The 26,890-nt window shown below is 40.3% G+C and overlaps 1 protein-coding gene across 8 annotated transcripts in view; it reads right to left on the bottom strand.

Moving 5' to 3' along the window:
• adgrg6 (adhesion G protein-coupled receptor G6) overlaps positions 1–26,659 on the bottom strand; it is a 105,381-nt gene extending 78,722 nt beyond the window's left edge. For 3 of the 8 annotated variants that reach the window (XM_071467422.1, XM_071467420.1, XM_071467421.1), the window contains exons 1-2: positions 26,405–26,659; positions 13,420–13,517 (exon numbers count right to left, since the gene is read on the bottom strand). In XM_071467422.1, coding sequence (XP_071323523.1) covers positions 13,420–13,517; positions 26,405–26,406 — 100 coding nt within the window. In that variant the 5' untranslated portion in view covers positions 26,407–26,659. The remainder of the gene's footprint in view (positions 1–13,419; positions 13,518–26,404) is intronic. The other 5 variants (XM_071467419.1, XM_071467418.1, XM_071467417.1 and 2 more) reach the window with 4 other exon arrangements.
• Positions 26,660–26,890: the final 231 nt, after the last annotated feature.

Genomic DNA, 26,890 nt, shown 5'->3' with positions numbered 1-26,890 from the left:
AGTTTGAGGCTGGTGATTTAATGAAAAACATCTACTTTGTGAAAAAATATTCTACTTGTAATGTAAAAGGCATCAGTTTTGTGGACTGAGTCTTTGCAGTCGAATTCAGTAACAAGACACACCAAGAACAGAGACATGAACTCTGCAGCATCATAGTTAAATATGTTTATATTGAGTCTGCAGAACTTACACTGTGTATAACTCCTGTGTATGGAAATCAACAGTATCTGAACAAAACAACACCATCAGTGAGTAATTTGTGCTCCAATAAAACTATGACCAAAGACCTACTGAGCACAGATGACTCACCAACACTGTTTCAGGTTTTAGACTTCTGTGTGTGTGTGTGTGTGTGTGTGTGTGTGTGTGTGTGTGTTTTCTTAGTATGTGCATGAGTATAAAGTGAGAGGTGAGATCAAGTTGGGCACAGGTTACTGGGATGGCCTGCTGTTTTATAAGCTTCTGTACACATGTGAATGTGTGTGTGTGTGTGTGTGTGTGTGTGTGTGGGTGTGTGTGTGTGTGTGTGTGTGTGTGTGCACCACATATTCATTCGCTTGAGCTAATTCACTCTCCAACATTTCCTAAAAAGAAAATCCTGTGACACAACCAGTTTCATACAAACAACATGTCCCTTCCATTATCAGCATTTATTTAACGTGTGAAACACGTCAACAAGCTCAGAGGCTGAGGCTAATGACTAGTGCTGAGCAAGTGTGTGTGTGTGTGTGTGTTGCTAATTACTGGCTTTACTTTTAGTTTCAAGGTGTGTGTACAGAAAGTGTGTGGCTCCAGAAAGAAGACCATGTCACCTCATCATTTATCATTATAGACTTTACTGAATTACAGCCTTCATTCCACCTCAACACACACTTTTATCATCGTCACTGAGGAACATTTATATAACCAAATTAATATTTGAAATATTAATTTACTTTGAGGCACTTAGTTATTTGAATTCACAGCAGCAGTGACAGATGTGAGATGTGAGGTTTGGCATTAATTGTTTAACATTCAGGCCTTTTTTTCTTTGTCTATACAAAGTTGACTGTGTAAAAAAAAAAAAAAAGGAACAAATTTACATTTATTCACAGACAGCTGACTGGCCTGTTTTTGTAAGAACCAACATCACTGTGCTTCTACTTGGGAGCTGTTTAACCACAAGCTTACACTACTGGCCACTGTGAAGGTTTCTCACCAGCGGGCTGTACCTAATGATTATATCCATCAACAATAAATCAGATTTAACTGGCTGATTTGTTAAGTTTATAAAATTGTCAAAAGTTATTACCAGCACTGGCAATGACGTCTTAAAATTGCTTAATTTACAAGTCTGAAATGCAAAATTAATCTATCCACAATGATATGAAACAAAGAAAAACGCACAAATCAAAGTTTTTGGTTGTTTTCTACTCCACTCATTTAAATAGAAGAAGAAGAAGAAGAAGAAATGAATGGACTGCTGTCATTCTGGTTACATGAGGAAATTAATTGATGACAAACTTGCCAGCAAGACTTCCTGTCTCTTCATTAATAGACAAGTCACTAAGGTTAGCATAGCTCATCTCATTCACTTCTCCTTGGACAGATTTACCCAGAACTCTGGGATTTGGAGGGTTCAAAACTTACTGGTAGAACAACTTTATTGTTAGACTGATCAGCCAACCAGTCCTCCAACCTGAACAACCAATCAGGTCTTTTTTTTTTTTTTTTAACCCACTGATATGACCCGTAGGTGTGTCTCCTAAAATAGCGCCCCTATGGCGACAAGGCGACAAGCATACCAGACCTCGGTTGTCATGGTTACAATAATAAATACGGACTGTATGAACAGCAGCGTATCTACCTTGTAGCCATGGTTACTATAATAACGGTCATGGCTTGGTTAGGTTTAGGAAAAGATGGTGATTTACTTCCTCAACATTAGACGATCTTTGTTGTCATGGTTACAATAATAACAATGAACGGTCATGGATAATAGAAACAACATAAACTGCTACTGTCACATGAGAACCGAACACCGCTCTCCTGTGTGATATTCCTGAGTTTCGTTGACCCATCCATCCACCCCAACCTCCTCCTGACGTGGACTGTGTCGCTCTATAAACTACGTCACCGCACTTTTCCCTTTGCTCCTGTCATCATTACTACGACCACTAGATGGGTCATAATAACCTGCTGCACAGATGACCTATGGGCTCATTTTTTATAGGAGGACAGTCTCCAGCCAATGGTGCTGCCACAAAGATGGGTTGGCCCAAGGCCTCAGGAATGATGAGACAAGTGGACTTATTAATGGATTAACTGACAAGTGTCTGAAACACTTATGGGGTTTCACTGCAGACTGGATAAGCTGCACAGTACTTTGATCTATTTTAAATATGGACCAAATCAAACAGGGTGAAATAGTCTAACAAAGAAGTCCAACACTGTTTGGCTGACTCAGGTTTACAATGAAGTAATGGCCTGGTGTTTCTGGAACATTGCGCATCTACTTAGCTGTACTTCTTCAGTTACACACACCAAATACGGCTACTTTCTGGTTGTGCATTTTGTCACCCACGCTCAACAGCCCCATTCAACACTCAAGTGAGTGATGAAATTCTGGGATGAGCCAGCTGCTGCTGCCGAGGCTGAAAACGCTGATGAAACAAATACGTTTGTTTCCTGCATTAGTTCCCACACAGAGTATTGAAACCATCCCTGACAAGAGCCCCAACATGTGGGTACTTTTCTCTTTCAGAAGGTAGCGCCGGACCACAGCCCAGACTTCTGTTCATTTACTCCTCTGACAGCAACGGGAAATAAAGAGTTTTTGTTTTCCAGCCAACGTGGGAGACAGGAGCTTGGCTATACTAGAGTTCTGGCAGTGTGGCTTTTTTATTAAAAGAAGCAGCAAGGGTATAGAGAAGTGTATATTTTAATCATTCAAGGCAGATTTACAGCAACCAAACTCAGAAGAGGTGATGTGCTGACACAGTTTGTTTTTAAACTAATTAGAAATGTGGCTTCACAGCAAGAGTCTAGTTACATTTAATCTCTTTCATTTAGTAATTATTTTTTCTAATTCTAATTTTCTGTCAAGTTGGCTTCAAAAGCGAAAGGGTTACAATGAAAATAGAGTTATCCAATCCGACTTTTCTGTTTTTGTTGTCTCTAGGCAGAGAAAAGGTTAGCTGGATCACTCTTTGGTTAGGACTTCTTAACCAGGACAGAAAACCTTAAGGCCCCACAGCTGTGTGTGTTTGTGTAGAAAGTGGCAGGTGAATTAACCAATCACATTTTGATTTAAAGTGGGTGGGGCCATAAAGTCATTTGCCTAGGCCTTGCTGAAGGCTCAGGGCCAGAGCTATTGCATGGGAGAAATCGTCATCGGCTTTTCAAATAGGTGTTTTCGCTGTCTTCACTCGATCCTTCTGAGGTGAAAAGTCAACAGAACATTGAGGAACTTCCAGTTTGTAGACAGCAGCTGCAACGTCAAAAAATTGTTTTCATGTTGGAAAAAGCAAAGAAGAAGAAGTTGCCCAACTGTCTTTAATGGACATCACATAACAATGGTCACAACTTGGAATACTTTTATGATGATGAGTTTTGAGAAAGATTGTGGTTACGGTTAAAAATAAATGTTTATTTAAAAAATTGTTGACTGCAGGTCTGTGATGTTATGCAAACTCTGGTCTCCTGCAGTGAAGTTAGACATGCTACAGACCCAACTACAACCTTGACCTCTTGACCATCAAAATGATTTCTGTCCAGTGATGACATTCGAATTAGCATAATTCCTGAGGTGAAGGATCATCCAGTATAAATCTAAGTATACTGGGCCGTGGGTGTGTTTTTGGAGGCCACCATATTGTTTCACAGCCCAAAGACAAGCTGGTCAGTTCAGATGAGAGGCCTGTATAGGACTATATAGGCTGTCCATTGGTGTGTTATTCTTTGTGTCTTATGGACATTGCCATAATTACCAGTTTGCAATTTGAAAATTCGGAAGCTTGTATTTGTGAGAGCGCTAATGTATCCGTCTTGTTGCTTAGTAATATGACAATGCCTGGAAAAGCAGACAAACATAAACACCTCACATCAGCCAAAGTCCATCACTCAAGCTCATCACATCCAAATCTAACAGATACAGTGTTCGATTATCAATGCACAGGATTTTAACCCTCACAAGAACATTGCAATCATACAACTGTATTGAGTTGTCCAATGGCATGAACACTCAAAAGTGTTTCCAACATGATGTGAGCATGTACCCACCCTCTCACCCAAAACACGCCGAGGTTGCAGAACCAGCCCACCTCCAGCCCTGAGCTGGTAAAGTGAACAGATGCAAAAATGCTCATCTTCATCATCGCACCTCATTCCATAGAGCATCTCGTAAATAAATAACAGCGCTGTCCAAACGAATACTCCATATGAACTGAGGAAGTGGTTTGTACACAATTTGTAAACAGGAGAGAGAACTGTAGGTGAAGAGTAGCAGCGAGCTCAAAGCTACAGCAAAGATACCAATCACAACTTCCACTTATGACTTTCAGAATAAAATCAGAGCAAAGATTTTCTAGTTAGGCCTTTACCTTCAGTTGTAGTGACAGGCTTTGTGTCCCGGCAACCATATGCACAACTAATCATGTGATAACATGAGTTCAAATAAATCTGTGTGGATACTCACGATTCAGATTGTGGATTGGGATTCTATGCAAAATGATTGTTGTATGATCTTTCAGCCAGATCACCAAGCCCTACTGTGAGGCACCAAGTATGATCACTCTGCCATCATCTGCCACAAAAAGCCCGTTAAACTCTTAAAAGGATCTATTAAGTTGTTCTGACAACTAAAAACTGAATGATATCATACTGAATGATCCAAAGACAAATTAAGTCCAAAATAATAAGAGTACAATATACTTCCAGTGAAACCATCCCAATCGCTCTCTGACTGCCAGTCTGAACCTCTTAACTCTAAGTATCATCCAACACAAAGAACCAATCAATGTTTCTGTTCCTGAACAGACAATTATTTTGAGATCTATCATATTTTATATCTGTGAAGTGGGCAGAAATTAAGTTGCTTTTAAGTTCTTGATTTCCCATTTTACTGCTAAGAAACTTCTCAAATAGTCATTAAATTTTTCCCCTAGCTTTTAAGGAATTTAAGAGCCCTTTTATCAGGTGACATTTACAATTAGTCCATATAAGATACTGACAGGAAAAGAGTGCAGAGGTCAAAACATTCTTAAAGAACATGTAACAAAACGTTCATATGACCCTGAAATTAGGAAGTTTGAGAGAATACTCTCAGGAAACAAGAGCGGAGGAGAAAATCGTAGGGAGAATTTTTTAAATACTTAAGCTTTGTCCTTTTTCACATCATATCTGATACAAAGTGGTTCTCAGTCTGCTGCTGGCATTTAACTGTAAGTCAAGGAGCTTTGTGACACTTCAACTGATATTCTTCAGCGATTCAAAGATGCTAAAAATGACCCTGTCTGCCTCTCTCAGCCTTTTTCAGACACTAATCCTGTAGATTAGTTGGCTTCCATCAACCTGCCCTTCTCTGTTTTCACCTCTCCGTCCTTTCTAGCGTTTCTCTCACATTCTTTTACTTGCATTCCTCTCTCCTCCCTCATTCATTCCTCTTTCTCCCTCAGCCCTTTGTTGTTATCTCTCTGCTGCTTTCTGTCTCAATCCCTTCCTTTGCTTTCCTTCCCTCCTTTCCACCAGCTGGATATATCCACATACTGTGGTCACTTGTTTCTGCCAAATGGTGGTAACAACAGCCCCCTGTGGTTGATGAAATGTAAGCGTGTCTTTGTAGTGAATGTGTCTCTGCAACGCAAAGACATCAGCTCCATGCTTTGTGAAAATTAAAACTCCTTCAAGGAGCTGTTGAAATTACAAATTACAAACAAGACAAAACCTCAATGGCTCTTTGCAGATCGTCTCAACAAACCCAAAGTTTCTTGAAGGAACTCTTTAGGGATATTCTCTACAGAGACACTGCTCAATGGCTCAATATGCAACTCTCATAAATGCTTAGTCACAGGGTTTTACACCATACTTTCAATATCCAGCAACTTTCCTTGTCTTATTCCACTGTCGCAAAGGTCTGGAAGTCTCAGAAAGTGTTCATTGAAAATGGGCATCAATCAGGCGCAGTTGTTTTATCTCATAGAAGACAACCAATGCAGCATCTGGAACAACATCCCAGCAAAAAATACTAACATGTCCAGTCCCTGTTTTTACCCTCTTTGTTAGGGAAAAGTCAGAGATTGACTTCACTGCCCAAACAGAAACTGTTCCAGCCTAACTTTAAGATACAGAAAAACAGTTGGTACAAGAAGGTGGGACAGCGAAGTCGCTCTGTTGCACCTCGACCAGCTCTGTAACATCATGAAAGACGGCAAGCAACAACCACTTTGGATCAAATGTAGGTGAACAAGTACAAGAACTCTTTTGTTCCTCACTCTCTAACATTGCTCAACCAACAGTGAAGCACAAGGAGGTGATTAATCTCCCCTTACAGATACACCCCCAACCCCCTCCACCCCCACCCCTAAACACTTGGATTGAGTCCGCCCCAACAAACAGACTTTGATCATATCCCTCTAACACACACACTTACACTCACACATGGACTACGCAACCACACAAACACCTCTCACTGCCTGACGTCCTTTCACATTATACATACTCGTCTATGCAGCTGTGTTTTATGCTGTAGATTTTTTTTTATGTTGTATGAGGACTCGATGATGAATGATTGTTGGAGCATGTGAACGCAAGACAATAAAGTCTTACCTTATCTTATGTTTGTCATGTCTCTCTGCAAAAAATACGACTCCATGATGAACTGATACAGAGGCCACCTCAAAAGAATAAAATATTGTGTAGTCTGACCTCAGTGTTAGAGAAAACAAAGAAAAGTCTATTGCAGTTGGTCATCCTTCACAAGTCACTTACAGAGTGACATTGTTTGTACTCTATGTACTATCAAAGGTGCCCTTTTGGTCTTGGTCTTTTCCTGGTTTCTGGTTCTTAGCATACAATAATATTTTAGACAACAGTGCTCTTGAAGCTTTGTGTTTGCCTGATTCCTGTCTCAACATGACAGTGCTCTCATGCACAAAGACAGGAAGTGGAAAAACTTAACTTGAATCTGAACAAACATGATACAGAACGTAATTACAGGTCAAAACACAGTGACATATAGGACTTGTTACTGAGTGACCCAGAGGGAGGAACTGAATTCTCTCTCCAGGTGAACGCTGACTCACTCTCCCAGGTGTTTGTACTCCTCCCTCTTGTCTTTCACTAGGAGATAATTGAGAGTGGCATCCAAGGGGAGGGAGGAGGTGAGGAGGTGAAAGGCAGAGATGACTGAAGGAGGGGAGGAGAGCAGTGATTAAGGCGAAGTGAAGAGCTGAGTAGGCGTCAGAGAAGACGTCATAGTGACACAAAAGGCTAGAAATGAATAAAGGGAGAAAAAAACAAGAAACTAAATTTAACATATATATAATAAGAAATGTGGAGACACTCTAGAGCTCCCAGAAGCTCATTTGTAGTTGCCTCTGAATATAACCCAGCAGACGATTAGGTCTGCCCATAAAAGATATTTTCTGTTGCAGTTTAGTCATTTAAAAATTTTTAAGAGACAGAATTGCAGCTCTTCACACTTTTGTACAGTTTAAATAGACGAGATATGATGTATTAATCTTGTTAATTTAAAAAAATAAATATGTCCTGTTATTTCCCGAAGTGTTGATCCATAGTTCTCCTTTAAGGGGCAAAATTTTGCAGAGATGCCTATATGGTTCTTTAAGAACAACAAAAAGCAGATTCAAAAAGTTTGGAAGAGAAAACCTGAGAACAGATGGGATGTTAGGAGGTGATGACCAAGAAGAGATAGATCCCCACGACAGGGGAGGGAGAACAAAAGATTAAGGAAGAGTAGAAGAAAGAGAACAAGAAAACTAAAGGAAACCAGAATTACCTCCTCTGCCAACCAGTCAAGTTGCAGTTTACATCCATGTCTGTCCAGACTCACGTAGTATACGTAGTAAAGATACTGAAGGAACGTAGTAACAGGTATTGAGTGCATTTTGTTATGATCACTGTATGAATTCTTGAGTTATGTCCAAAAGCGTGTTTTGTTAGGTCACAGTGACCTTTGACCTTTGACTAATAAAATCTAATCAGTTCAAGTGAACGTTTTTGCCAAATTTGAAGAAATTCCATCAAAACGTTCCTGAGATATCAAGTTCACTGGAATGGGACGAACATACAGATGTTCATACAGATGGATGTTAATACAGATTAATGTTAATACAGATGGATGTTAATACAGATTAATGTTAATACATATTAATGTCAATGCAGATTAATGTTCATGTAGATTAATGTTAATACAGATTAATGTTAATACAGATGAATTTTTATACAGAATAATGGTAATACAGATTAACGTTAATGCAAATGAATGTTAATACAGATTAATTTTTATACAGATTAACATTAATACAGATTAATGTTAATACAGATGGACATTCACACTGATGGACAGATGAGGCAAAAAAAAGCAAATAAATGGCAAGTAAATGAGAGATGAGGGAGACAGCAGTCTGCCTGGTGAAATGTGGCTCGTCCTCTCGGCCAGAACACGCCCACATAATGTTATGAAATATGTATGAACTGAACGTCCCCGACCCTCTGGCTCCATGTTTCTACAGCTGCCCCCCCCCCCCTCTCAGGAGGAACAATTTTAAGGAATAGGATAGGATAGCTTTTGTTGACCACACTATGAATCAAATGTCACTTCATCATCAAAATGAGGCACAGCAGATTTTAATCATCAGATGTTGACAACAGTCTCACATCTCTGTGTCGCTCTGATTCAGCTTCAGTATCTATTCCATTCAAACTCATACCTCTCTGTGTGCATGACAACCTGAAGAATCCAGCCATATTTTCCTCTACACCCCCACTAATCCACCTCTTTCCAGCTCTCTCTGAATCACCTTCAGCCTTTCAGCTCTTGCGCTTAATTGAATTTGCTTCACTAACATGGAAGAAGAAAAGTACTGAGAGACCAAAGTTGCCAAACATCAAGATAAATGACCATGAAATGATCATCTTAAGCTTGGTTAATCCATTTTTCCTCTCCTGCGTCAGTGTCTGTGTGTCTGGTTTGCCACACATAGTTCACCACTTTCTCAAGTCATTTTTTTTGACAAACAAAATTCATTCTCATGAATTCTTTCACATTTGTGTGTCTGTGTATCATCAATATTCTCTGCGTGTTTCACTAAAATTTGATGCTTAAACACAATTTTCATCCATCACAGCAGGATGTTGTGTAGTCACACACTTGGGCACAAGTTTTTTTCCTCACTCCGCATTGGCTGCATTACACCAATGCTTTAAAACCACACATGGAAAATTTAATCAATTCCCCATGCTCTAAATGCAATCAGCTATAATTAGGATTAATCTTGTTAAAGGTTGATATCAGCTATTTATGAGTTATGATAATATTTGCTTTCAGACACAGTCATGCTCAAAACAAGAAAACAAATTACAACTAATCAGCAATTCACCACAAGAATTTCATTATTGTTCACCCAGAAAGCCTCTGAAATATTGTTCAAATAATTGCAGCACACTGAGAAAAACAACCACACACATAAACATGTGAAAATGGGGCAACGTGAAAAGAAAAGGAGCTCTTCAGTGCTGGAGGCGGAGCCTGACGGGAGAAATGTACTGAGCCATAATCATTAAATTTGATTATTCAAAAAACAACCCATATATATATATACATATATATATATATACTTGTGATATCAGCCCTCCCAGTATGTTGGTCAGGCTCTTAAAAAAATGAAGACATAAATCCATTTGCAGCTTAGATAATGAATCATGTGTTGGTAGCAAAGAAATCTAGTTTTGTTTTTTACCGGCAACATTAGTATTAGTATTGTTTGTACTGCTGCATCACTATGAACACATCAGAGATAGGGTTATGTATGTATGTTACATTTTACTGAAAGTACTAAAAGAACATGTAAACATATGGTACCTGTGTATATAAAGTGTGAAGGTGCTTAAATCTTTATCGCACACTCAATGAGAAGATTCAACTGCAAAATACTGAAAATTAAAACTATATAAGGACTCTTAGATCCCCTCTCAACTGGACATGTCAACATGTCGATGACTGAACGTCTATTCTGAGATTTATGCATAAAGTTTGGATTTTTTGTAGTTTCAGTACAGTGTGTACTTTGTGTGTATATTTGTGGTCTGATTACGCATCAACGTGTCAACATGGACGAACAAAATCCCATCAGATGTCAGAGTGGAAAAGAGCTAAAACCACAATCAAACCCTACGTCTCTCTGTCTGTCTGTCTGTCTGTCTCTCTCTCTCTCTCTCTCTCTCTCTCATATCCTTCACCACATTGAAACGATTACAGTTTCCTCGTCTTGTATTGTTCAAACCTTCAGTTTATCTACTGGTCAACAACACACACATACACACACACACACACACAAACGCACACAGATATGGGTCATGTTCTTGTCACCAGAAGCAGAGCATCACCAACCTCAGTGTGTGTGTGTGTGTGTGTGTGTGTGTGTGTGTTGTGGTTTAGTACTGCTGGGAACTTTACGAGTGTGTGTGAACCGCTCGGTTTGGCCTGAGGCTGTTGGTAGGGTATGGAAAATACATTAAAGACACACACACACACACACACACACACACGGTCCCCCTCCCCCTCTCCCTCTGTCCCTCTCTCTCCCTCACTTTCTGTTTGAGTTTTAATTTTTTTGGCGTAAATGTGGAAAACACCAACAGCCAAGATTTCTCTCTGTCTCTTTCTCTTTCCCTCATCACTTTCTCTACCTCCCTCTCTAGCCATAGCACTGCTATTAAGGGGAAACACGATATTGTATGTGGCCAAAGGTGTGTGGACACCCTGCTCCAACAGTTTGCGTGTCCTTTTCTTTATTCAACATGATACACAGAACCCTAAGGCAACACCGACTGACAGCCGCCAGACCTGATCACCTCACTGATGATCTTGATTTAAGAATGGGAGCAAACCCGCAGATGAATGTCTGATATTTAGAAATGAATGAATGAATAGTGATGAGCTGCAAATGTTTCAGCATGGATCCAAAATAAAAGCACTTAGAGATTAAAGCAAAAACCAGATGGAAATTATTTTTGACTGCAGATTTCATGAAGTGTTGAGAGTTGTGACTTTTTCTGCAACATGACAAGTGGTTTCGTTCATGGAAGCACGAAGAGAACGAGGCATGCTCGGGCACAGAGATGGAAAATGTGAGCAAAAACAACGTGGGATGAAGCGAAGAGGAAACAAGTGAATGGACGGTGGAAACATGGGAAGAAGAAAAGACGCAAATGAAAGATGGAAATCATATAAATCACTGCTGTCAGATGAAAACTGCTGCATCTCTGAGGAACCAGTTTTTCTTTCAAATGTCTTGAAAAGTACACAAAGGGCTTTTTAAAGGGGATTCGAGGACCTTTTTCATGTCGCCAATGGATTTTTCATGAGGAAACCACAACACAAAAATATCTTAACTTCCTCATTAAGTAAGAAATGCAGAATTTTTACCCAACAGCAGAAACACATAACATGGAAATTGTGATTTAAAAAAACAAAATATGAATGAAGGAAACGTATGAAGGTCAACAACAATACAAAACAGCAAAGATTAAATTAAATTAAAGTGATTTCATTGCTATAAAGTGCAAAGTTGTTCTAAAATTTCATTATCACTCAAATACTGGGAAATTACATTTAATTTAATATTGTGTCATTAGAGGCACAACTGCCCTATAAAGGCTTCAACTTTCTGTATTTCAAATATAGAATAATGTAATTATAATAATTCTAATGTAATCTCCTCATATACTGTGCCTGGAAAGCTTCATCATCACTTTAAATAAAGACAAACACTCATTTCAACGAGAGGATTAAATGTCTAAGTATCTCCAGATAATACATCTTTACTGTGGACACTGAAATCATTATATTTAATTATTCATAATCCATTCACAGCTACATTCAGCATCCAGTTGAGCCTACAGATGATTTTATTACATTATAATGTCAGAGGGAATTTTTAGCTTGTTGCTCTCACAGCTGTTTCATTTTCTATGAAATATTAACACAAGTTGTGATGAATTTCTGTGGTTTTTGTTTGTGACTGTATACTGGTATCTGAGACACACACATGTTGGTATACTATACTTGTGAGGACCTTATATAGGGGCTCAGTATCGTACAGTGAATGTCCTCATTTCTAAAACTTCCCAAAATGTCCAAATTTTTCAACGATATCTCTGCTTTTTTAAAAATATCCTTTACTTACAAAATGTTGCAAAGCTGTTCTTATCTTTTTTAAATGTCCTCATTTTACACAAATGCCCCATAAGTCCCCACAGTTCCACAGTGTGTCCTCAACTTTGCAAAATGTCCTCACTAAATGTCTTCATTTCCCCAAAATTTCCTTACGTGCCCAAAAATTTCTCACCTCCTAAAAATGGCCTTACTTAAAATATGTTTTCATTTCACAAAACACATCCGAAATAAGTCTCAGCTTCACAAATTGAATCTTCAACAAATGTTCTTACTTTTCAAAAATGCTTCCATTAAACAAAAATGTTCACTGTTTCCAAAAAGATCCTGAGAACTTGCACTGGTCCTCAGAACCACAGCAGGAAAAAATGTCTTCATTCTATCTTTTCAAAATCTCAGATTCTGTTAAAATGTTCCCTTTTTCCAAAATGGTCCTCACTAAAACAAATCTTTCACATTCATAAAATAAACTCACTTTCCCAAAACTATCCTCTCTCTGAAGATCTAACACTGGAATTTGTCCTCACGAGGATAGAGGTTCAAAAGTAATCTACCTACAACACACACACTGACAATGGATTGTTTTTAAATCATAAAGATGGACAAAATAATAAACAGAAAATTTGCAGACAGGCAAATAAAGTGTCGAACAGCGAGTCAGGGCAGCTGAATGAATCAAACTGACCTGCAGTCAGTTTCATCACAAACTAAACTCCTCTAGAGTCTCATCTTTTTCAGGTTTGAATGAATAAGTAGTTGTTGTAGCAGCTTTAAAATCTGACATACAATGAATCTTTGCTACATTCAATTTATTTAATGTTCAGATTTTCACTTTATTTCTATTCAAGTCTCCACCTCTGGCCTGACTCTACATTTACTGTGCATTGACTCTGTATTGGTTCTGTATTGACTCTTCGTTACAGCTGTGAGAGCAACTCAGTCCTCGTTCCTCCTAACTGAAGACAAAATAAACTTCCTGTTCAGACCAAATGAAAAACAACAAAGTGGGAGAGGCGGGGTCCTACCATGTCTGTGCAGGGTCATCCACAGCAAAACGACTGGGATGATGTGACGGAGCCTCCACCTTCGTCCTCCTCCTGAACCACCACCTGTACTGGACTCCCTGAGGAAACACAGAGGGGAAGGAGAGGTGTGGGTCAGTACAACACAGAACAATATGATCTCACTGAGTTGTCCAGTGTCACTTCCTGTGGTTTTCACACCAGGTATCAACACACTTGTATTCAGAATAGATCTGTGACGTAGTGTGTTGATGCTCCAACCTGACACTAGGACACATCACAGGACACAACACAGGCTGACAGGTGAGTCACCACCTCCAACTCTTAATATCAGAGTGTGTGTGTGTGTGTGTGTGTGTGTGTGTGTGTGTGTGTGTGACTGCTAATTAAACAGGTGACCAGGGATCACATGTGTCCATGTGTGTTTGCAGCTACAGCACACAGGATAACCCCCCAGGAGAGCCAATCAAAACACGCCTGTTACAAGGGAAATGGACACACAACATCAGTGTTGTCTGAGGTTCAGACCTGAGACAAGTCGTCATTAGTCAGGAAATGTTTGTGTATTTATTGTATTTTTCAGTTTTTGTGTGACTTCATACCAAATTTTAAAAAATCTGACCTTCATATCAGAACAATATATAAAACAATGCCTACGTTTACATCAGTGAGCTTATCTTATTTAAGATGTTCATACGTTTAAGTGCACATTACTATAAGATCTGGGCCTAAAGCCAGAAACACACAGGCACCAGGGATCACACTTGGTACCATCTACACTGTCACAGAGTCAACACTAACTCCTACAAATTATATTCATACACAACTAAACTGCAGCAGCAAACATGCTTTGCTGCAAACATAATCTTCTTTTGCTGTTTCCCACCAAAACATCTGACCTTGCATAATCACATCCACATCCACTTGTATGTGTCTACAGTGATTTGATTTCCCACAGAACGTATTTGCTGTTGTAGTTTAGTTGTGTAGAAACGTCATTTCTAGCAGTCAGGGTTGCACAGATGAATGTCAGAGAGAGGGAGACCAGGTTCAGATTTCCAACCAGTTAGAGCTAAACATGATCACAATCAAAATCTTTACTAGAACAATCAGGTCTGTCATGATATCAGATTTCAACTGCACAATTATCGCGGCCAAAACAATTCACATATTCCATATTCATCATGAACTTTGTATCATATTTCACCACTGGTGTATTGCATTTACCAGCAACAATGTCAAAGATTCTCTGGTTTTCAGTTTTAAACCTTGGCAAATCTGTTTTCCGGTGTTTGACTGCAGGGCAGAAGAGGTCAGTCCACAGCAGGCTCCTCACCTCTGCTTCATATTTTATTTACTCATCAGCTCCGCTTGGATCCTGCTCATCGATCTCTCTCTCTCTCTCCCTCTCTCTCTCACATACACACAAACACACATTATGAAAAGACTAACACCTGAGCACAACACTGGCTGTCAGCCCTCTGACACCGGAGTTCGTCTCTTGCTGTTTTGACGGAGGTGCAGACGCTCTTATCTGCTCGCCAGAGATTAAAACAAAAGGTGGAGGAAATCTGCCATCTATAGATCATGATGGTTCACCGCTAACAGGATCCAAAAGCTCAGAAGTTTAAAGGAAGAAAGGCGAGCCTGTGGGGAGACGCTGAGGTGATAAAGTATCTTGTTTCTTCAGAAAAACATACAGATCCTCACAACAGGGGGAGGCTGTGTGTTTGTCTTAGGACTGTTTTCTTATATGAGGGTGAATTTCTGCCTTTCTGTGGTTGAGTTCTGTACAGTTACAATGATTTACATCAGAGTCATTAATTATATCTCTTATATATTAACTGAAATATCAGCTTTCAACAGGCTCTGTCCCAAAAACACCAGTATCTGTACCAGCCTTTCATCAATGTGAGCAGAAAAATCCCCCTGAACGTTTTAATTGTTCTTGGCACTTCAGCTCACGTTTGTTCGGTGAAGAATAACAGATCCTGCTTTATCTCACTTTGGTGGTCTGTTACAAACATTTTCAAATAACTGGTCTGAGATCAGAGGGTCATGTGGCCTAGTACAGTGGTTCCCAACCTGGGGGGCCCGACCCCCCAAGGGGGGCGCCAAAGATCCAGGGGGGGTCGCGAAGCCCTCTTGATTTTAAGGGGTTTAATATTTTTTATGTAATTATAACGTTAAATAAATAAGCATTTAATTCATATATGTGACAAAAGCAACTAAATTCAAGGGCCACATTAAACATTTATTTGTGTATTTAAATAGATAAACAAACAAGTTATATATATCACGAGGAACAGAGTGTGTGTGACGTGAACGGCTCTCGTGCTGCAGCTGTTGCCTAGCAACGTAAACGGAGCTAAGGGAGAAATGGCGAAGCGTCAGGTAGAGGAGACTGCGGAAAATGTCAAAAAGAAAAAGAGGGGCTACCAAGAAAGTTATATTGAGTTTGGCTTCATAGAAGCAATGGATAAAATTAGAGCTGAATGTATATTTTGCCGTGAGAAACTGGCAAATGAAAGTTTGAAGCCCTGCAAGCTGAAGCGACACCAGACAACTAAACATCCCGAGACAGTGGGTAAACCCAAAGAGTTTTTCATCAGACAAAGAGAGCTTGTTGTCACTAGCAGGCCCCAAAACATAAAGGAGAGTTTCTTCAGGGCGGGAAGCAACCAGAGGCAGGCAATGGTTGCATCTCTTGAGTGCTCTCTCCTAATTAGTTAATAAGTACAAGTTCTGAAGAAATATGTTGTAATCATACACCAAAGTTTACAATGGTAAAAATATGGGTCCCTCAAGAAAAATGTTGGGAACCACTGGCCTAGTATGGTGCAGCTATGATGAAAGGCTGTGATGAAAGAGATTCCTGTTGGAATCTCTACAGAGGAAATCATAAACCCTGACAGCGCTCCTCTACCTGCAGGAACGTCATGTAACGTGATGTTACATGTCCATTTTCTCCCACCGTTCACCAGGAACTAACTCTGTCAGGACGATATGCTGAGTGCAAGTCCCAGCTGCTGTCAGGGGTTAGCAGGGATGCTACATCAGTCAAGCATCACAACAATGACGACCACAACAAATGATGCCTTCAAGAGCGTGAGGACATTTTAGCACAGGGCTCACAGCTGATACTACACATGAAATGACCCCTACTGAACCAAAAAGATGTTCGTCTCCATACACAATCATTACAAAAGAAGGGTTAGGGCTCGTACCACGTGAGCGCAGATGCTCTTAGCAGGCGAGTCACTGGTTCGACTCCTGACCGGCCTGACTCTTTCCTGCATGTCATTCCTCCTCTCTCTGCCCCTTTCCTCTCACTCTCTACTGTCCTATCCAAAAAGGTGACTCAGAATTTGATCCATTTGCACCATTGAAATTTGTCTCAAAGAGCCAAACTGGTCAATTATTTTCATGCCATTCATGAGCTGGTGGAATCTGAAAAGGTCTAAACCTCATGGTCCCAAAAAACACAGAATGCAGCAAGTATCAGCAGAATGGGAAGAGCAGGGGACAACACCCTTTATTCTGACTTGGGAGTGTTCACGTATCAGCTCTAGTGCTGACCTCGTCGTCGCACTAGATGAAAAATCAGCAGCGGAGCATTCGACCAACAGTTTGTTGACATTTTCTTCTCAACAGATGCGAGGTGTAATCACAGCCATGAAAACTGCTGCTGCCCTCATGCCGTGTGGATTTTCGAGGCTCTCTGCAGAGCACAGATTTACACTCAGGCTTCAGACACTCATTCAATGACTGACCGTGAAAATAGTGCACTGGGTCATAAGCAGTCACACTTTCACTGGAATGAATGGGGCACCAGCTCGGAGCTGAAGTGTGTCCACTTCTCTGCACCAAACACATCAACAGGAACTGTGATCATACTTGGTCTAATGTTGGATCTTGACCTGGTGTTACTGTGCGGCTGACGGGGGCCTGATGTGTCTCCCAACAGGTGACTGACCGAGGTTGTAATTGGTTCTTTGGCTGGAGGGGATTGGCTCCTCATAGATGACATCATCTAACATAAGAAGCCAAGCACACCTGCTGCTGAACCTCGTGGGCCACATCTTACTTCCTCACTGCCGACATTAAGGATCTTTTGTTTTCTAAGTTATATTTGTAAAATTAATAAACGTATTTACTTTCTAGGTGTTACGGCCGTAGTGTCGTGCTGTGTGTTTTTGTCTGCTGTAATAATCTTTACTTGACAATGTAGTGTGTCAGTTTGGTAGTAGATCCAATAGTTGGGAAGCATTAGCGATGCTAGCATGGGAAAAAAGGCACTACTTTATTCCAGTAGCAAATCCATTTTGACATTTGCAACACTAGACATGGCTTCAACCCCATGATTTAGCAACATTAAAAAACACCAGCAGTTAGAAGACCAAGGGTCAGAGGTCACATTATCCAGACAATGTGAAAACAAGCAGGGAAAATGACATCATCCGTGTACAATCTCCCCTGCTTCCACCCAAACCACCAACGTTTCAGATCCACAGTGAACCAAATCTAAACATTGTATTTGGTATTTTAGTTGGCCCGTTGCGACTTTTGCTTCGTTGACTTTAGCATATTTAGCTGTCACAGCTGTCAACAGACAGTAAAACATGGAGACCTGACAGCTGTGTAATGTCCGAGCCATAAAAACAGACTGGCAGCAATCAGAGAGTTAGAACATAAACTCAGCTCCTCCTTTAAAATCAGAGTTATAGCATCAAGCAGAACCACACTGTAAATTACACACAAATGAGGCTTAAAGGACGGGAGAGCAATTAACGAAGGTATTTTAAATACATAGTGACTTCCGTTCAGCTCGTGGTTGTCTGCATTTTTCACTGACAGATTTAAGTTTATCTAGTGCTTATTAACCCCTGCGCTGCTGAAATTATCAGCATATTAATCCATTTGTTCAACAAGAAGGTAGATTTCAGGTGTAAAAGCTGCATACAGCTTAAGCTATTGATAATGATAATCTTGCTTACTTGACTTTTATTACTATAAATTAAAATATGGCAATGTGAGCTTTTGGTTGAGCCAGTATTTTTGAACCATTTACAAAACACCACAGCTTCTCCACATTAACATTTGTAGCCATGTTAGAAGCGGCGTTTGTGTGTGTGTCCACCTCTTTGGTCCAGACTGAAATATCTCAACAGCTATTGGACTGATTTCCATTAATGCTTCAAAAATTCAGGAATTCTAATAACTTTCCTCTGACCTTTCATCTAGTACCATCATCAGGTCAAAAACTTTAATTCATCTAATACTTTCGTTTCCGACCTGCAAAACCAGTGTCATTTATTTATATTATATTGTATATTTTCTGCTCTCTAGTTTAAGTGATTCTGCAATTTACTGACTGCAACTGGTTCAGCATGCAGCAGGCTTCTGACAAACACTAGACAGCATATCACCCTCATTCTGGCCCAACTACAATGGCTTCCCATACATTTGAGAATTCAGTTCAACGGTCCCATATTTTACAATTTTGCTGTGAAAATTTTTATATGAAGTGTTGATATCCATAAGTCGTTTCAAGTGCCAGAAACCATCTCAATGTAGTTTTTAAAAAAAACGTTTGAAGACCCACTTGTGTAGACTGGTGTTTCTTATAAGATTATTGTTTATTCTTGTTGGTTTTTATCTGTCTTTGGTTTACTATATACATTTTTTATAGTTGAGTTTTATGCATTTTTATTTCTAATTGTGGAGAACTTTGTAGATGCTGTTTTTAAAAGTGCTATATAAACAAAAATGATCATTATTATTATTCTAAGTAAGAAACGTGATGCTTTAATCAGTCCATCCACCAGCTGCTTTTACTCCTGCAGACTTCATGATGGTGTCAGAGGTGGCTGGAGTCAAAGAGAGTGACTTTCCTCCACAGTGTCTGCTTCATCTGAAACCCCTAAATCCTCAGACAGAGAGCATGCCATCAGCAGTGTGTCTGCACAGCAGCTGAACATTTACTCTGTCTTTGTCTGATCAAACTGATACATTATTAAACACTACACTGAAATTAAAAAAGATCAAGGTGGAGACACAGAAAGTAAAAAGAGACGAAGACTGAGGAGTGGAGTTTGAGATTTACTGAACTTTTAATTTAAAGGTTTTTTTTGTTTTTTTTACTTTTCAACCCATCTGATACTTGGGAACAGTATGTGCATCATAAATATTTAAAACCAAGAGAACAGACCTCGATTTAATTTCGTCGTCCAGCTTCGTGTCGTCCGGCGCTGCAAATTCATGCAGCTCCTGACATTAAAGAAAACTTGCCTCTTTGTCAAGTCATGCGTCTTGCTTCCTTGTTTCCCCCTCCTCCCGCCTCCATCTCCAGTATGGAAATGGGAGTGAATGACAAGTGGAGCGAGGTCAGCGAACGAGGCCGCGGACACGACTGCATAAAGAGAGCGATTCATGTGTCTGGAGGGCTGGATGGCAGCCTGCAAACCCTCCGCCTCGAGTCAGACATTTTGTGGCCTCGAAGTCCTGGATCACACAATTACGTTCAGGCTTTCACACCACAACAACTGAGAACTCCAACTTCACATGAAGAAAAAAAAACTCTGACGTAGAGGCTTACTGGAGTGGTTCTCAAACATCTACTGCCATGCCTCTCTTTAAAAGAAGAAAACCTTTCATGCTTCCCTCCCTCCAGGAGAATGTGAATTTTTCATAAAATGTTAATAATATTGGGGGAAATTAACAAACAAGCAGGCCAGATTAAGGGTCCCAAAGCCTCAGTCCACAGCCTGTATTCAGAAACTGAGCCTTAAAACCAGCCGTCAGGACTTCTGGAACTTTGTGATGTCACAACAAAGCAGTCACTGCCCTCAGCCACGCCCTAAACCCTGCCCACCTGGACTCACCTCTTCTGATTGGCTCACTAACCTGTTGTCCAGAGAGAAGCCTGAGAGAGGAGATGTAAAACTACACTGAGATGGTTTTTGGTTCTTAAAAATATCTCTTCTAATGGATCAAATATAACACTGAAAATGTGTAAAATATGGGACCTTTAAATGTTTTCATGTTAACTGAAATAAATCATGTTTATTTTCACCTTCACAAAATATTGATGTGAAAGTACAACATTACCAAAACTGCTCTGTATTTAGGCACAAAAGCCGCAAGGCTTTACAGCTACACTGAAGAGCAGTGGCCTTCAAACTTATTACTGTTTGGATTGTCGAATAGCTTCAATGTGTTTTAGTTGCACAACCTTTTCTGTGCCTCACTCATACTTTACTTGACATAATCATGACCTCTCCCTAACCTCAACCAAACGCTGGCTCTTTGCAGATGTTGTACAAAGGGCTAAAACATGTTGGCTCAAAATGTTGAAAATGAATGTAATTCAGGGTTTTGCAGAATCAAAGAGATTGGATGGGGGACCACCAACTATCACACATTTGTATTGGTCTCAGGATCAAACAGATAAATCTATAATCCCTCTTTACTCTCTGTCATTTCAATGCCTTAATTCCTCAGTAACGTAGCTGTTATTCATTCTAACAGGTTATTCCCACCATTTGTTTGATCCTCAGAGAGACGCCTCAGAAGACAGTGTTGAATGATTTGTCTCGGTGGAGCTCTTAATCTGATTTCAGGGATCTAGATCTGGCTTTTTCATGTTTTAAAGTTTTCATCCATATTCATTACCCTGCGTTGGTGTGGCGGTATGTCTAATTATTCTTCTAAACAGCCTCACTTTCAAGTGCAGTTTTCTGTTCTGATCTATGATCTAATCTGGGGGAGGAGTAATGTGGCTCTTAAATCTCTCCCAGCATTTCTCTCCTGATATCAAAAACATGCAGCCAAGTTCCTGTCATACATGTGGTTGTAAATCTGAGTGTATTTACATAAAACTGCTCCTTATCTTATCTGCACCGATGCAATAAATACAGACGCCTGGTTTGGAGGAGAGAGGACGTTAAAGCTGCACTCTCAGATGACTGGCCACTAGAGGGCGGAGGAGCACCACAGTAAGCTACGCAGCTCTGTCGCGAACCGGAAAATAAATCAACCGATGTGTTTTTATTGTTGAGAGAAACTCAGGCTCAATAAAATAAGGTTGGAGCAACGTAGCGAATAAGCTACAGTCACTTTTTCTGTTTCGATTCTCTACTGGTCACCAGAGTTGAACTTAAAATATTAATTCAGATCTAATTCACCCCCGCCCACACATCCACTGACCCTGGCAGCGCCACTGAAATGAGCTGATGTCACTGTGAAATATCAGGTTTGCTATGCTGGTCTGACCAGGTCTTTAGTAAATGTCCACATAATGGAAAATCCTTGGGTTTAGGACACCTGAGGACATCCCCTGGACATCTTGTAAATTTTTCTGTCTGTGGTTCCCTGATGGTGGAACAAGCTACTGAAGTCTATCAGAGCAGGGGCGTCCCTCTCCATCTTCACTGCTCAAGACTCATCTCTTCAGAGAGCACCTCCTCTCCTTACACCTTAACACCCTTAACTAGCATGCACTTATTAAATAGATGTAGTACTCACACCAAGGTCTCCCCTTTACTGATGTCTCTCACTTGTAAGTCGCTGTGGATTAAAGCATCTGCCAGATGAGTCAATGTAAAGTTTGCTTATAAAATAGTAATTCATGAAGCTTTAAATCATGTTGACAACATCCCAGCATTGCTTCGACAAAAACCTTTTTCATTTCAGAAACTATACATATCAAAGTAGAGGAGCCTGAACGCATCTTCACTGGTTCTGATCCTGATCATCCAACCCTGTCCAGCCCAAAGTCTGAGGCTAAAGTTGACTTCCTACCTTTTCCCTGACCATTGAACTGCATCTGACTGTCTTTATTTTGAAGTGCAAACAGAATATCTGCTCTTGCAGTGACTCCATTAACCTGTTTCATAGTTCTGTTCAGACTCTCACAGCCACTGGTTCAGGTTAGGGACCAGATCCTGGTCTGATTTGATACAGAAAAGGTTCTCATAACCTGTCTATGTAACCAAAACCATCACCTTTCCCTGACCTTAACCACAGTTGTGATGAAGACCGGGAGATGTGGTTGACAGCTCTGGAAGACGCGACTACACTTTGAAAGAAGTACGCAAACTCTCGCCTCTGATCTAAAGGTCCTGTTTTTGAACAACCACCACCCGTTCAGCCTTCCTCTCATAAACCTTCTGCTGTCATTACAAAAAACACAGTGAACAAGCAGCACTTATGTTTCCCACAAATCACATTTTAGCAGAAGCGTTTATTATCATCTAAACATACGTTTTTAGGACAGCAACAGGTCAAATCCCCACGTTCGGGTCAGTTAGGATGTGCGTCGTGCTTCGGCCAAAAACAAGGGTGGATTTCTACACAGAGCATCTCAGCCCTGAGTGCTGCGCTGACGAACAGGGAAAATAAGGGGAATGCCTGCCTCTTCTCCTCAGAGTTATGTCATCAGGGTCAAACTAAACCTGCAGGTGGGGAGATCAAATCTTTCCCCTTTAACTTAATTAAACCACATTCCTCTCAGCACCACCTGACTCTCCCACCTCCATCTTTTTTTTCATCCTCTTCTGCCTCATGTCTTTGTTAGTAATCTGCCAAACGTACACCTGTCAACCATCCTCAGGTCTCAGGGAACAGGTAACCACCACTGCAAACACACACACACACACTCTCACACACACAGGCATCCTGTCAACAGGATGTTATTTGACGTCACCTCAAGCCTCTTTTTAAAGACAGTTTGTTCAAACCTTCGCCTTCTGGGACACACAACATGTTTTCTGGGCATATCGCCTCCACAGGTTGTGTAAGAGCTGGCACTGACAGAGTCCACCTCAAACAACACTTTCTTTGATAAAGTCAGACCTCGATAAAGTGGAGCCCCGAGAATCACATCGCTGTAGCCGAGACCTTTAAATCTAATTCCAACATTTCTAAAACACATTATTCTACACAGTAACAGTCAGACAGGCACTGTTTTCTGAAGTCTTTCTGTACAGATTATACCATCTCTTACTCTTAGATAATTTTTGGATCAATTCTTACTCATTTGAACAGTTGAGTGAAAACAGCTGGTAAAACGCTCATGATTTTTTGACGAACTTTAGATTCAGGTCCATACAACAACAACCTGTTGACCCACATTTACTGGAACGAGTCTCAGGTTCACTAGAGGGGGTCACATTAGGGAGAGGGGAGTTATGGTGAATCTTGAAAACAGTCTCAAGGGGGAACTTTAACCTCTGTCCTTAGCAACGTGTTAATATAAAGGCGAGAAGACAAAATATTAGCAACACCTTTCAGTATAACACAGTGTAGCTTTAACAGCACCACAAACTGCAGCCTTTAAAAGGATCGCACAGTTGAATCAACACGTCTCTGACACTACAGTCACTGCAGAGAAGTGAACTAATAAACTGGACCCTGAGAGTACATGAATGCTAACTGCTCTGTGATTTTTAACTCTTAAATCATCCTCATCATTTTAACATCTCCAGAGTTTTCCAGGAGGATTTTCTAAGTTGTCATGACAACATCCCTGCGTGATGTGCTGTCAACATTACATCCTATGCTATAACATATGTAGGTTAATTTAAGGCGCCGCTGAATGCAGCAAACAGGACTTCTTCTCCCATACACGAATGTAATATATGTACATATATTAAATTTCCATGTATGAAATATATGTACATATAAAATAAAAACATGGAGGTAAAAATGATATATGATATACCCTATTAGAAACTGGAATAATTTTATACATTGACATCTATGTCTTGCCCATATGAAAATGTCTATTTATGTATGTATGTTTATATTGTAGACATGTTACATAAATATATGTTGATCTTATAAACAGTTGGGTCCAAAAGTCTGGGACCACTTTCCCAGAATGTGAAGACAGACATGTTTCAAATTAATGAGAAATGAATATATATTAACATATAAAATTTCATATATATGTTGTTTTATTAAACATAGTGTATATAAATTAAATATATTGTCAACATATATGGTTGCAACATGTTTTACCATACACACATTCATCATATAGATATTTTAATATATGTACATATACAAATTTTACTCTGGGTACTTATGTCTTCATATATCCAGAGGATGTATATATGTGATAATAACATATCATAACAACTCTTCATATACAGACATTTATGTCATGCATTACACTTCTGTGTGGGATATAGAAAACAACTGCGTCACTCCTTCACGGATATTTTGTTTTGCCTCGTTAAAATTCCAACACTGACTTGTATGTGTTATTTTTCCACTTTAAAGGTCCCGTTACACACTTCATGGACCTCTCATCACTTTCAGTGTAAAACATGTGCTTCCTCCTCTGTCTTCAACTCTGTATCATTTACGGCTGCAACAAACAATTACTTTCCATTAGTAATTAATCTGTCAATTATATCTTGATTAAGCAATAAACTGTCTGAACTTTAAAGTGACGTATTATAGAGAAAAATGTTTGTTTTGTCTGAAAACAGAGACAAACCTCACACGGAGAATCTGGAGCCGTCAGATACTGAACTCCACTGTGTATTCTGTGTTGTTTTCGCTGTTTGTTATGTTTGTTTCCTCATTTTATAATTTTTTCTTCCCATTTTTAAGATTTACATCCTTAAATCAAACTCACTGTTTCAGCTCTGTAGCACTAACTGCTATCACGCCCTCATATTCCTCCAAGCAGAGCTGCCTTATCTGGGAATCAGTGGATCTGAGGGCAAATCGTGGCTCACACCTGCTGGTTGGTCTTAATAAGCTGGTCCTGCAGCTTTAGACCAAACACATTCAAACGTTGTAACATCTGAACTGAAAAACCAAACGGTTTAAACAGGAACAAAGATGTGAAGACTACAGGAGTTTTGGATGGATTCATATACACATGCACCACACTAACACACACACTCTTGCTCTGTTACATCAACACAAACACACTTTGTTTCATCATGTCTGTTTTGTGTCCCTGTGTTCCTGTTCAGTAAACTGACAAATAAAATAAAGAATTTAAAACATGTACAGTATTTTAACTTTAATTCAGGGAAATAATATTCACAGCAAAATGGAACAGACGAGTTAACTTGACTAAGAAGAATGAAAATCCTCGATTTTGTCTTTGGAGTTTTGCATTGTGACGCTGACTGCAGGGACTTTCCTATCATCCTTCTAACTCTAACACATTCACACAAGGATTATTTAACACTTCACTAATATCTCTACCCTCCAGAGACTTTTACAACCCTGCTCCTGCTGCAGCTCCCGTCCTCTCTCCTCCTCTCCATGGAGCTGCTCAGTATGGCGGAGACAGATTGTAAACATATGCAGCTATAGGCAGCCAACAGCATCATGGAAAACATCTTTTTTTTTCTTCTTCTTCTTCGTTCTTCATTTTTCCAGCAGAGAGTTCAGCTCTCATGTTAGAGGCAACGACAGAAGAAGAATTGACCTGAATCTGTGAGTTTTCTCACGAACGACACGTCAATCAAACTCAAGCTTCAGCTCAAAAGTCGCAACAGTTTCTGCGGAGTTAACTCGTCCTGGCACCGAGAGCGAAACGCGCGGCCAGACGCACAGGATCTGTCTTACGGAACAGAAGTTGTTGAAGATGATTTTACAGTAACATAATCATTTTCTATCAAAGTGCAGAAGCTGAGCGACCGGTTCAGAGAGTAAACGGATTCATTAAGTGGGTCAAAGCACAGAAAAGTCCCTGGAGCGCGTCAGTTTGCATCAAACTCGCAGGATAAATGCTGAGCTCATGAAGATGTGCGCATGTTTCAGGAGCAGACGCAAGATTTTAGAGACAAACTGAAGAAACACAACTGCAAACACCTGATGTTTCTGCCACAGTTCAATCAGACAACAAGCACAGAAAAACAACACAACGCTGACAATCCAACAAGACGTCAGGCTGGCTCTAATGGAGACATCCGCACCAAACAGCGACATGTTCACAGCTCGGGTTCTGAGGACTCACATGTTCTCACTGGAGCGGCGGCTGGTCCCCCCGCAGGATCATTCTCCTGCTCCACAAAGTCTGAGGGAAGTTTGTTTGTTCTCGAACTACTTCGTCTGAGACACTGTCCAAAAAAATCCGCGCCTCGCTGACGCGCAAAAGTCTCCAAAGTTTGGCGAAGGAGTGAGAGGCAGAAGAAGAGGGGAAAAAAGAGGCAGAGGGAGAGGGGGCGGCTCTCCTGAGCGGAGGAGGGGAGGGGGCCGGCCTCCCCGGCGGCGGCGGCCTGGGCGGGGGCGGTGTGTGAAGATGCTTCCACTGACAGAAAGCCAGCTTTTACGCGTCGGTTTGGTTTGGAGGCGCAGCGATGCCAAGCCGCGTTAATAGGCTACACTTCCGGCTACGTTAGCAAAATAAGTGTAGCCAGACGGATATGGGGGAAACTTTCAAAATAAAATTAGTGGGACAAATTAATGACTAATAAATTCACCTGTTAAAAAATCTGAAACC

This window comes from Trachinotus anak, unplaced genomic scaffold (assembly GCF_046630095.1).
Source record: "Trachinotus anak isolate AG129_WGS33_773 ecotype Australia unplaced genomic scaffold, CSIRO_AGI_Tana_v1 ptg000031l, whole genome shotgun sequence".
NCBI classification, from domain to species: Eukaryota; Metazoa; Chordata; class Actinopteri; order Carangiformes; family Carangidae; genus Trachinotus; species Trachinotus anak.
The sequence above is the reverse complement of the archived record's forward strand: the minus strand, read 5'-3'. Positions and strand labels throughout refer to the sequence as shown.